General features: G+C 42.1%; 1 protein-coding gene across 2 annotated transcripts in view; it reads left to right on the top strand.

The window, feature by feature from the left end:
• rngtt (RNA guanylyltransferase and 5'-phosphatase) overlaps positions 1 to 13,681 on the top strand; it is a 103,923-nt gene that overhangs the window by 36,789 nt on the left and 53,453 nt on the right. For both annotated transcript variants that reach the window (XM_084439923.1, XM_084439924.1), the window contains 2 exons: positions 1,957 to 2,092; positions 11,252 to 11,323. In XM_084439923.1, coding sequence (XP_084296049.1) covers positions 1,957 to 2,092; positions 11,252 to 11,323 — 208 coding nt within the window. The remainder of the gene's footprint in view (positions 1 to 1,956; positions 2,093 to 11,251; positions 11,324 to 13,681) is intronic.

Raw genomic sequence — 13,681 nt, 5'->3', positions numbered from 1 at the left:
TTCTGCAATATCCTGTCTTCCATGCTTCTCTATTACTTGTCTACATCCCAATTAAACTGAAGTCAATGCAGTGGATTCTATCGGTGTGATTTGAATTGGCAACCCTGTGCGGTGTCTGCTGAATGGGCACCTGTGTTATTGAAATCAAAATCTAATTATCCAGAGGCTACTGCTACAAGATGTCCTAGTTAGAAGTATTAGACACATTTTAGTCCAAGCTTTCTAAAGTTGAAGAGGGAGGAATTAATTATTATACTCAAATAATGACACTTCTAGCGTTTTTTGGAACCTCAAAAAAAGTGATTTATTTTTTAAGAATAGTGAAAAGTGATGACTTTCTTCATTTTCATTTTACAAGTACTGTAAACTTCTAAATAGTTATAGGATTAGCGAGACGTGTCCTAATCACAGGAACACTTGCTGTGGCTGGTAAATGTTGCTATTTGTAGATAAGCACAATCTGCCCCAGAACCATTTCAACTGGAGACCGGCATATTTGCATTGCCATACAGCAAAGTGGGGATTAAAAGAGCATTGTTATTCAGTTCTCTCAATAGAGGAGAGAATTGGTCTGAAACTGTTTCTACGTGCTCTAAATTGTAATGCAGAAACTCAGGTTAAGTAAAGTTGTTTGCAGCAACTCAGGGGGGTTGAAGAAAGTTCTTCACTGCTGGGAATCTAAAGGTCAATTGAAATTGGGTCACCTATGTAGTAGAAATGTGCAGTTGTTTGTGCAATTTGTGCCTTATGGCCAGAGAAAAGAAAATGTATTTTTTGCTCAAACATAGGAAACCTACAATTTCATTTATATATTGTTAGTATGAGGACATAGAACATATTGCTATTTTATAACAGTAGTTCAGCATCTCAAGTGTTTGTCCTCAACCTTTTCCCCAAGTAGAAATAATTGGGCCTAATCCATAAGTGCAGCGGTCCATTTCACCGCACACCACAAACGCTCACTTGCTTAGCTGTGGGGCATAAGGTCCTTACACACCTAGCGCCATTTATTTGCACGAGTAATTACCAAATAATAGAATTAACTCCCATGAATGAAGACGTACACATCAAATGCGAAGTTTCGCGGGGCAAAAAAGCGGAAGAAATGTAATCGAAACCGTTTACATTTTTGTGTTTATTTGCCAGTGACAAAATAATTTTGATTAATGGCATCGCTCATTGTATACAACATCATATCGAAACAACAGTGGTGGCAGTCGTGACAAAAGAAAGGATATAATATAATATATATATAATTATAAAATTATGGAACGACACTCTGATATTGGTCCTCTGCCTACATGTGAGGGGCTGTAGCCTATCACCAACAATGCCTCAAACTGTGTGTTGGAGCCATAATGTCTTTTTGTTTGTTTTATTTAATCCATCTAAAGCACTGTATAGGCTACATGCAGTTCAATCCTAGGTGGAGCATTATAACTAACATTAGCAAGAAGCAGATGTGAATGAGAAGCGCAAACAGTTTTGTCAATGGCAATTGAGGGTGACTTGCGTGCTCGAGTTGAATTTGGAATTTGCTGAATTGAATATTGGAACCAGCAGTACAAATACAAGTAGGCCTATATGTATGTCATTTGGGGAACGTTTGAGGGATTACCAATACTTAGACTGCTACTTTCAAAAGCAGGTCAGAAAGCATACAGCTCAACATTTCAAACTTGCTTCAAGCGCTGAATTCAACCTGCCTACAGTAGGTATATACGTCAATGTAACAGGCAGTTCCTGTTGTTCCCAAGGTTTTCATGTAATACACACTGACTGAGCTGTTTCTATCATACAGAGCTGTCTTTTCAACTTGTATCTTATCAAAGCTTAAAAACCAACTGAACCTCAAGAACAATTGAATTGTTGAAATGTGATGGTTAGAGAGTGAGAAATAAGTGATTTTTTTCAATTGCAGCAACGATAGTTGTGTGTTGTCTCCATCACCAACAGGTACATGATGCTGATCAATGGGAAGAAAGAGGTGTACATGGTCGACAGAGACAACTCCATCTTCCACATAGCCAACCTAGAATTCCCTTTCCGGAAAGATCTCCGCGTCCACTTATCCAACACATTACTGGATGGGGTGAGTTCTCTCTCTCTCTCTCTCTTTTTTTTCTCTCTCTCTCACTCTCACTTTCACTCTCCCACTCTCCCTTGGTCTTTGTCGTTGAAAAGCCTCATGTCACAGACTTTTGCTGATCTCTTGAAAGTACTACATCCTGCCATAGTCCTCATTCTGCTGCTGCTTGGTGTCCACTCTCTGACCCCATACCCCTACCCACACTACCCTGCGGCCTGAGACCCCAAGGACTGACGGGACGATATCTTGTTGTTGTTGTTGCTGTTGCTGTTCTTGTTGTCCTGAGAAGAAGCCTGTGGTGTGGTGCTGCGGTGTACTCAGTTCCAGCTGAGAACAGAAAACCATAGAAACACGTGGATCACTCAGACCGGCTCCAGAGACAGTCAGGGAGGACAGGAGAGGAAACTAATAGCGCCTGCTGCCCCAAAACTCGCTGACATATCGTCTGCTTTTGTCCTGCCCAGTCTTGTCCTGGCCAGAGATGGGCAAAAATACATCAAAATGTATCTTGTTACAAAACCAGGCCAGGTCCAGCCTGGCTTATGTATGTGGCTGGCTTGTTTCATTAAGGGGGAAACGGAACTCCACCGGATGTATAAAACGTAAACAACAGCGTTTGTTTAGCTACATATAGACTAGAGAAGTTTCGCTCAGCATAGATGGTAATCTCTGAGAATGTCCCGCGTGGGAGTCCAATGCTCTGACCACTACTCTACTTGTGGAATTTAGGTAAGGGATAAAAAGGTTGGAGTGAAAGCAGGGGCGTAGGATTGATTTGAGCTTTGGTAGGGACACACTGGGTTGTTGTTTCACGTAGTTTGGATTGAATCTGGGTGGTGGCCGAATCAGATTAATTTCTGTCGCCACTGATTGGGCAATGTGACAACGAATGACAAGGTTTATCCACAAAACCTACATCTGTTTAGTCAGACTATAATCTCACCTGTAACCCTGATTCATCTCCTGCCTCTCCTGATCCTGCCTTTCTACTGCTTTGACCCAAAAAAAATTCTAATGTCCATTTTTGTCTTCTTTTTTTCTGGTGGCATTTTGCCCTCCACTCACCATCTATCATAAAAGGGAAATGATTGACAATATACTTGCAGACATGAAACACTCTTTTCCGTGTAGCCTACAGCCTATTCTGTGTAGCATATGAAATATGAACATAATTACGCTGGACTGGGACTATTGAACTGAATTGCATAAACAAACCAGACGTCTACATCTCGTTTGTTTAGCCTACTATGCAATTCAGTGGGCGAGTGAACCTAGCTAGTCATTGCTCAAACCTAGGAGTTTTCAACGGTTATACCAAAACTGTTTTATTACTAGCTAAAGACAACTGTTATGACAACATTACAGCACCTTATCTCTGCCTCAGCAAACGTAACGAGACCTAACATTATAGCTAAAACTATTATCATTGAACTCTGTACAGAAAAATAATTGTCGGTCAACATATTTTATTCCCTATTGTTCAATAACTTCAATCTTACTTGCTGCCTAATCAAAATTCCCACTGTTGTCGACAGTCGATGCTCAATGTGCTGAGAGCTCGAGAGGCAGGCACTCGCTGGGTCACAGAGGCGAGGGAGGGAGGTGGGAAAAGTAGGCTACTGTACGTTGTTGATTGGATAGCTTGCTGAATGCAGCTGTCAACCAGGCCTTAATTCCCAACCGCTTTCATTTCGCAAGTTGTGAATGGTAATTAAAAACTACAGTTTTCACTCTGTATTATTTTTGGTAGAGACAATTCGTGTTTCCGTGGCTTTGATATGTCCATAGCGTCCATACCTAAAACTATGAGTGAAAGGATGAACGTGTGGAGGTTTGGGGTATAGTCCCATAAAGTCATCCACACCGGGTCTTGAACCCCGGTCTCCCAGGTGGGAGTCCAATGCTCTGACCACTACTCTACTTGTGCAGTGGAGATCGGTGGGTTGATTTTGATGTCCTTCTTGATTTTGGTGTGCTGGGACTACTGCCTCTTGTGGTGCCAACAGAGAGATGCAGGCCAACATTGTCAGGAGTAAGGGAGGGAATGATAACCCAACAAACGCTATACTAGCTGCGCGGCTGGCCAGCCACGCACAAAAAAATCCCTCAAATAAATGTATATCAAAATAAAATACAAAATACTGGTTCCATAAAATATATCAAGATGAAATGCATGTGTTTTGTGTTTCCAAAATACAGGAAAATACTTTTTTTGTTGTCCTTAATATGAACAGTTAATTATTATTATATTTGTGCAAATCGTAGAACATGGAAAACTAATCAATAAACCATGAGAGGCCTTGGTTTACAGTGATATTAGAACAGCTACAGTTGGGGGCGTTGTTAGGAATGACACGAAGCGGACCCGGGTCTCCCACGGTGGTCGTTCTAACCAGCTATGCCACTGAAAAACTAGCACTTCATCGGCCCGGTTGGACGGGTGGATTGGTAACACTTTCTATGAAGCCCAAGTATATAACGCATTATAAACATACTTATAATTTGTTATAATCTGCTTATAGCACTGTATAATTGTAGTTATAAACACTCAAATATTCATAATGATTTATAAAAATAATCATAACACATTATGAAGCATTTTATAATGACTTACAGTACATCTGGAAAGTATTCATATCCCTTCACCTTTTCCACATTTTGTTATGTTACAGTTGAAATTGATTAAATTATCTTTTTTTGCCTCAAAATTCTACACACAATACCCCAGAACAACATCATAATTAAAAAAATATTTTTTTGCAAATGTATTAATAATAAAACACTCGGTTACAGCTGCTGTGCAGCACTGGATCCGGCCGGGCATTTTGAGGAAGAGGAAGGACACAAATGACAAATACATGAGGGACGCTTTAAAACTTAAACTTAAACTTAACTTAAATTAAAAAATCTTAAAAATCATGTGTCTGAAATTCAAACAGTACAATGCCTGAGTATGCATTAGCATGTTTATTCTGCATCACAAGTGAGAAGCTGGCAGTTTTACATAAAAAAAGTATAAATGTCACAGGTAGATATCTACACCATAGGAAACCTGCATGAACATATTCGTAGGCCTACATACTGTGATGGGATTGAGTTGTGGGACTCTGGACTAAGCATGGATTCACTGATTGACTGAATTGATTGGATTGAACACAGGTGGGACTGATTGAGATGTAGGCAGACAAAAGACTGGTCAGATGAAGAGATGCAAACAAGATGAAGAAACACAAAAAAAACAAAAACACATGTTTAAAAATGTTTGTTAAAGGCACCACGAGGGGCAAAAACCAAAAACAAAGACTAAACAATAAAACTAAGGTACAAACTCAACAAGTGGGGAACAAAATACAAAGTTGACAAACTTACAAGCTGGCACAGGAAACACCAGGGACAACACACAACTACAGCAAATAATGAACAAACAACACAAGACAGGTGGAAACCAATCAAGCAGACAGCATGGATTCACTGATTTACTGAATTGATTGGATTGAACACAGGTGGGACTGATTGAGATTTAAGCAGACAAAAGACTAATCAGATTAAGAGATGCAAACAAGATGAAGAAACAACAGCTGCAAATGAAAAACAGCACAATGCCTGAGTATACATTAGCATTTTTATTGTTCATCCCCTAGGCTTGAACTCTTGTTGAGCTACCTGCCATCAAATCAAATAAAAATGTATTTGTATAGCACATGTATATTTCCTACATAGAGGCAACACAATGCGCTTTACAGAGAGCAATGGGAGGTGGGCATAGGTCCCACTCCTACATATTCCAGAGGGAAGAAAAAAAACAGTTTCACCTGGAGGCCAGAAAAGTGATTGTAAAAATTCTTCCCTGACCTCTCTCAATGAGATGATCAAGCAAGCTCCTGGAAAATGTTTGTCTATTGGCTAAGAACATATACAGAGCAGTAAACATAAATACTTCATAAGAGAGACATGACTAACAGTAGAATGCACAAATAGTTACAGAGAAGTTGCCTACATGGTAGGTGATTGTGTTAGCTATCCCTGTAGTCTCTAGTCTAATATGATATGTAATTGAATCGTATAACAAAGCACAGTAAGCACTTAGCAGAACAGGCTCCTAGAGAATGCCGCAAAGCAGAGAAATCTACACACATTGCCAAAACGATCAATCTGAAATGCATAAAGCTGCAAAGCAGGACTCACCATTTCATTAGGTTTTGCTAGCCGTTAGCCATCTCCGACTCCCCGGGCCTTGAGTTAGCTAGCTAACACTAGCTAGCGTGTTAGCTAGCACTAGCTATCATTAGGCTTCAATTCTTGAACTTAGCTTTAGTTTAGCGTGCAGCCATGTTATGGGTTACTGTTTACTTCAGATATTACTCTACATTTCAACCAGACATCCCAGTGAAACCAGGTAGTCAAAATAACTTACCTGATATAAAATGAGCACCGCAAACGCGGGCATTTCTGATGGGCTCAGTCCAGTCCGTACGCTTAATGGCTTGTAGCCACAGACGACTCCGGTGCTGAAAAGGTTTCCTCTTGAAATTAATAAAGTTTGCCACTAGAGCGCCGATTTGTACACCCGTAGACGCAACAGCCAGACATCTTGATGGTATATAAAATACTAGTCTTTGCACTAAAATACGCCCGTCTCCCCCTGCTACTGTTTCAAGAATGTGCGCGCATACTTGTGCTGACGAAGGCTGTAAAAGGGTCTATAATTAACAAATATGACCCACGCTCGTTTATTTATGGGCAGTGGCTCTACCACATAAATTCAATAACTGACATAGAACCACCAGGTAGCCGCATTTTTACATAGCTTCTATAACATCCAGTGACAAAAAACTGTCCACATCAAAGTTTTGAACCCACGAGTTTTGTGGGTTTTGTTTTGTGGGTTTTGAACTCCCAGACGTTCAGCATGGTAGAAGGCTCCTTAACCGCTAGGCCACTGCAGCTCTTGAAAATCAATGGTGTCATAGTCTTTTGTTTTTATGTTCTGGGACCACTGCCTCTTGTGGTAGCGACATAGAACTGCAGGTCAACCACAGAAGGAACGGAGAAAGACAATGCGACATTCGCTCTTCTTGGTGCGATGGCTTACGCCTCGCACAAAAAGGGGCGGGGTGAATTCAAAAGTCTTTGAAGATCATTTGTGAAGGACAGTCTGAAGATGTATGTAGCAATTGGGGTGTAAATTGACCAAAAAATGTGGGAAGAGTAGGTTTTGATAGGTATTACAGTTTTTTTTTTTTTTTTAAACAGTGTGATTCCTGCCAGTTTCTCCTCACTTGGATGTACATTTTGGTGTTGGTTGCAAAGGGATAGCATATATATCTGATTTGTTATGATTTTCTTTCCCTAAATTTTAAACTTTAGACAGTTGCTGTAGCGCCACTGTTAGGACTATTGGCCCACAATGCCAGTTGAGGACTTTTGGTATAGGACTGGATCTATGTGCAAGTTTGGTGATTTTTCATGCATGGGAAGTCAGACTTCCTAGGAAGAAGAAGAAGAAGAATATTGGGAAGAAGAAGAAGAAGATTGGGAAGAGGAAGAAGATTGGGAAGAGGAAGGAGATTGGGAAGAGGAAGAAGAAGATTGAGAAGAAGAAGAAGAAGAAGAATGGGAAGAAGAAAATTGAGAAGAAGACGATTGGGAAGAAGAAGAAGAAGATTGAGAAGAAGAAGAAGAAGATTGGGAAATACAAGAGGGACCAGCAGCTGAGGCTGCCCGGCCCCTTAAAAACAAATACAAAATATATGGAAAAATTGAATGAACTGAAACATAAGCACAGAGGAATTTACAGTTTGGCTAAATCTATAAGAATGTTAAGCTTAGGCTTAAGCTTAAGAATAGAAAGATATACTGTATACAGGTGAATTTTGCAGTATATGTACAGGTATGATCTAGAGATCTATTTTAATTTCATTTCAAATTAAGCAATAAACCACTTGAGGCCGTGTGTTATCGTGATTTTATTACAGCTAGGGGGCGTTGTTAGGCACAACGCGAAGCGGAGTGCCTAAAACCCCCCTAGCTGTTATAAAATCACTATAACACACGGCCTCGAGTGGTTTATTGCTTTTATACAACGGTTACTACAGCTATTAGTGTAAAAAAAACACACAGCAATGTCAAATATTAACATTTATTCAAAACAAAGCCTCAATTCCGCCAAGCAAAATAGTTCCCCTAACAAAAGGGTTGCCAAGCAACAACAACAACTACAATGCATTTGATCAAATGGGAGGCACATTAATACTGAAAATGGAATGATATGCTGTCCCAGGTGTGTGTTACAAAGTATTTTAACACAGCTTTCAGCCAATCAGAATCAAGAACCAGAACTAACCGTTGTATAACCTTTATTATATACTCGTGAAGCACTGAGGTTTCCCGCATTTACAGTGATGAGTTCACACAGAGACACAAATATCAACAGAACAACTGCAATATATAATAATTAAACACAGTTACAGGTTGAAGTACAAAGGTTTAGAGCCATGGATTTAAACTTTGTGACTGAAGAAAATACCTCAAGCACACACACACACACACACGCACACACACACACACACACACATACACACACACACACACACATACACACACACACACACACACACACACACACACACACACACACAGAGCAGCACCTTATATTTATTTATATACCTTATATTTATATATTTTAGGTGCACAGCAGTACCTTACATTTATTTAGAATACAGAATGTACAGTAGATATGTATATGCAGTACTAGCGAGTGATCTATTCTAAATAATATAAGGTGCTGCTGTGCTGAGTGTACTGTACTGAGTAAGTCCTGGGTGAGCGAGTAGTGAGATTGGAATATTATTGGGGGGAGGGGGGGCACTCTGTGAGAGCAATGAGCAGGCCTAGGCAATGTCATCATTCATGATGAAAGATTCAGAATCCGGATGGCCTGAGGGTAGAAGCTCCTCCTAAGCCTCTTTGAGCTGGCCTTGTGGTACCTTCTACCCGACCACAGCAGAGAGAAGAGTCCAATGTCCAGTGGGCTGTGGTCCTTGACGATTCTCTTGACCTTGGTCTTACACTGCTTGGTGTTGATGTCCTGGAGATGTGGGAGGGCCCCCCTTGTGATACATCCGCTGACCATACCACTCCCTGTAGGGCCTTACGGTCTGGCATGGTGCTCTGCATGGGGAGACACTCAGAATTTCCTCAGACGTACATACAGTCTCTGCCTTGTCTTCCTCACCACAGTGTCTATGTTTCTAGTTCATGTCTGGTCCTTAGTGATCTGGACATCAAAATACTTTTAAGTTGTCCCCACTGGGGTCCCATTGATATTTAGAGGGCTGTACTGTAGGTCATCTCCTGCTTCCTCCCATAGTCTACTAGTATCTTCTTTGTGACATTTGAAGTGTCTGGCGCCGGCTTGTTGTAAAGTAGCCCAGTACAGTATGTGTACGTTTTTCAGATTGGCACAATCTTATGCAAATCTTATGATCTTATCCTCTGACCCTCTGTAATTTGGTGGCAGATTGAGACTGTGGTCTTTGTCCTGGACGCTTAAGACGGCACATTACGACGACACATTGTGAATGTTGTGTATTCTTGTATGTATGTTTTTCTACCCTTAGTGTATATTTATTATGACTAGTCTTTTATACTTTTATACTTTAGATATACTTTTATTGTTCTGCACCTTAAAGAGTTGCTCTTCTAATTTCGTTGTACTTGTACAATGACAATAAAGACATTCATTAATTCATGAATTCACATTATTGCTCCTTTGAAGCAGCTCAGAAGATGTGTGTTTAGAGGAGACTGTCCTCAGGGCTGTTTTGAATTTTGTTTGGTGTTGATGATGATGCCTTTGTTGTTGTTGTGTTGATGGCTTATGGATCCCGGTCCAGAGAGCCTAAACTGTAAAGCCCAGCCGGAGGCCCAGCTGGGCTCAGTCTCTTGTCCTCCAACTTGAACACACAGGAACTGCATCTCAAGACTCTCCTTTGTTTTTAGTGAACTTGCTACTCTGCTCCTGTTTTGAATCTTATCTGCGGATTGGTAAATGGTAAATGGACTGCACTTATATAGCCTTTCAACCTTGCCGGACAAAGCTCTTTACAATGGCCTCTCATTCACCCACATTCACACACCAATGGCGGAAGCTGCAATGCAAGGCACTTGCCTGCTCTTTGGGAGCAGTTTGGGGTTCAGTGTCCTGCTCAAGGACATTTCGATATGTGGACAGGATGAGGCGGGATCAAACCGCTGACCCTGCGGTTACTGGACGCCCCACTTTACCCCCTGAGCCTCATCCGCCGCTCGGTACCTCAGCTGCACAGTTAGAACCTCGAACCCTAGATTTAATGGTTGATCTACTCACCACTGTAGTTGTATCCCTCCATTACATCTTTCAGGGTCAATTCATTAATATGCCCCGGCTCTTAATCCTGCCTCTGCAAACGTTTCCCTAGTATCTCCGCGATCATCCTCACGTTTGAGTATATATTTAATAAATCCTGCTAGGTACACACATTCAGTGAGGTTCGTACCTACAGTAGGTAAAGTTCCCTACAGGTAACGTGTCGAAGAGTGCCAGACGACGCTTCCGGTATGCTCCCCCAGGAGCTCAAGATATTTCACACAGCGCCGCTCTCTCACCCGGCCCCACAACGCCTGAGTTGCGCAACAACGTGGTGAAAGTCAGCCATGCGTCAGTTTGGCCTCTTACAGCACTGATGTACCTGCTTCTCAGCTCCACTGCGTTGAATAATTAATGCGAGGCGTTCTATTTCTGCCTGCCTCCCTGTGCCCCTCCCGCCCCCGGTGGCAAGGCGATGCCTTGAGAGAGCTTAGCCTCCGCTGCCCAACTGCGGCTTCCACTCTCCAGTGGATTTGGCTCAGCCGCTTTCTAGGATGTGATGAGACCGCAGGCTTAGCGTTCCCTCTCTGTCTCTCCGAGAAGTTGATTATGTGGAGATCAAATACCTTTGCACAGCATTCACTTTCCTCTCTTCTTGTCCCTTTCCGTGCTCTCCCTTTTTTCCTCTTTCTCCCTCTCTCTCTCTCTCTCTCTCTCTCTCTCTCTCTCTCTCTCTCTCTCTCTCTCGCTCTATCTCTGGCTTGCTCTTTCTCTTATAATGAATTTTGTAACTGTCTCGTCTCTATCCCCTGCAGGAGATGATCATCGACAAGGTGAACGGCCAGCCTGTCCCGCGCTACCTCATCTACGACATCATCAAATTCAATGTGAGTGGCCCGGTCAGCCAAGAGGTCGTTGCCTCTGATCAAACCCGTCGTTCCTTGACCTCCTCAATACAGCGCGGGTCAGCCCGCCGTAGTCATTAGCACTGTAAAGCACCCCCCCCTCCGCCCCAGCATGTTAGGATGGAGGAGTTCAGCATTCTAGTCACGACAGTGTGATGCCTAGCAGCAGGCTGATAGGTGCTATGGGAGGGAGGGAAGATCAGAAAGGTTTAGGAGCTAGATCACCCTAACCCTGGGTAAATAAAGGTAAAATAAATAAATAAAACACCAGCCTCCGCAGGGTTCACTAAAGCCTGACCATAAGGAACCAGGGCACCAGCCCTGGACATGCCTCTGTCAGTCCAATATACCCCTTTTAATGTTTATCTAAAGCAGGAAACTTCTCAGAGAAAGTTTCAATGGTTTATAAATCATCTGTAGATAGTTGTGTATGCTTGGGAAAGTGTTCCGCTGTGGTCCATTTTCTGTTCATTAGTTGTGACTCGAGAGGTAATTGCCACTGTAAATTATTGTGTCTGAAAAACATTTGATGGAGGATGCATTCTGTTCTCATCATTCAGTTTCACTGTTCTGTGAAGCAGTGTTGAGTTTCTACCTATCTTGGGGGCCCGGGGACACAAGGTGGAGGCTATTAACGCTCACTTGTTTTTACTGACTTTTAATGAATTCATATCCAGCGATGTCTATCTCTCAGTGCCAACCACATCATGCAAGCAGGCACAGAGATTAATGAGTTTATACGAACGATTCTACCTCAGTAAGCCTTTGCCCTCAGCCTTATTAGAAACAAACGATTGTGTCTGTGTGTTGTGATGGATTTGACTTTTCGTGGTTGCCAGCCAGGGCTAAGCCTGACACTTTTTTTAGTTTGAGTCTAGTCTGTTTTGTCTGTTTGTCAAAACCGCACAAAAGATGCGTGTGTGTGCGTGTTTGTGTGTGTGTTGCCTGTGTGATCTTCCTCCATCGATCAGCAGATCACACAGGCAAGCGGCTCAATAAGAACTAGCAGTTGTGAGAGACAGAGCAGAAATTAGCATCACCAAGAGCTCCTGCGTTGATCTCAGCGGGTCATTATGGCCTTCATCCTCCATTATCCTGGTCAGGCCAACCCCCTGGCAAGCCACATACAGAGAGCCAGCAGGAAGATTAGTCTCCACCCACCAGCCTGCTGTTCCCAGGGAGTGGGCCCAGTTAGAGCTTGAGTTCAGGAGTTAGCCCACCAGTCGACTGCTAGAACAGTGCTAGATTGTTATGATATTGTGTTCAGGGTTCCCACTGGTCATGGAATTTCTGGAATATCATGGAATTTTAAAAAGTCTATTCCAGACACGTAGAGTCAGGGGATTTTAACATTTGTTGGGCCATGTCATGGAATATCTGGGATTTTTGTTTGTATCGTGTTTACATTTTAGTTGCCATTCATCAAATAGTAATATTTTCCATACAGTATTTTTCTTTATCAGGTTATTGCACAGCGTTTCCCGTATTACATGAGTGGTTGTTATGGTTACTTGATTTTTCAGAGCCCATTTATGCCCTTCCCGCTTGTCAACAGTTTTCCCTTTCATTATAGGTCATGGAAATTCAGCTTTTTAGTCATTGAAAGTGAGGGAAAAGTCAGGGAATTTGACAGAGTGGGAACCCTGGGTGTTATGTCTCTTTGGATCAAGTATGGCCGTAGTCCTCAAGAGGAAACACACAGTATAGGCTTTAGTGAGCCGGAGAGAACTGTTGGTTGTTCTTCAAATAGTTAATGTTAAAAAAGAACGGATTATTACAGGATTATTTCATGCTCTAATGCTCAGCTCATTTCTTAATGCCGCTATACCGACCGCGTGGAGCACGTGCTTCTCCAAACATGAAATTGCTTGACCCTGAGCAACACCCTGAGACTGGGGGAGAAGATTCTATTCCTGCACCAGCTGAGGTTTATTTAGTTTTCCTGGCGCATGTCAGCTCAAAGCTATATTCTGTCAGTTACTGTCAGCTCCCCACTGTGGAGAATCAGAGAGCCACGCTGTGTTAAAGTCAGAATGTCAATGTGGATTTGTCAGCCTACTTACATTATACATTAATTTTCTTGACAGAGCCCCTCCATATGTGCTTAATTGTTTTTCATTATCTTGAAAGAAAACAATAAAACCATTATATTCCGCAATTGATATTGCAGGAGTCCTCTCAATCACATTCACCTTGTCATCATGTGTTCTGTGTCCGTAGAGGAGAGATGACTGAGTCTGACGTACAGTCTTGACTGTAGGCTTGGCGTCGTACTCCTTACTCCTGTGCCTTCTGCCTGAGAAATCACTTGGTGTCTTTGTGGCATGACTGGAAGGCAAG

Source organism: Borostomias antarcticus (genome assembly GCF_949987555.1).
Source record: "Borostomias antarcticus genome assembly, chromosome: 6".
Taxonomy (NCBI): domain Eukaryota; kingdom Metazoa; phylum Chordata; class Actinopteri; order Stomiiformes; family Stomiidae; genus Borostomias; species Borostomias antarcticus.
This window is presented reverse-complemented; position numbering and strand designations above follow the sequence as displayed.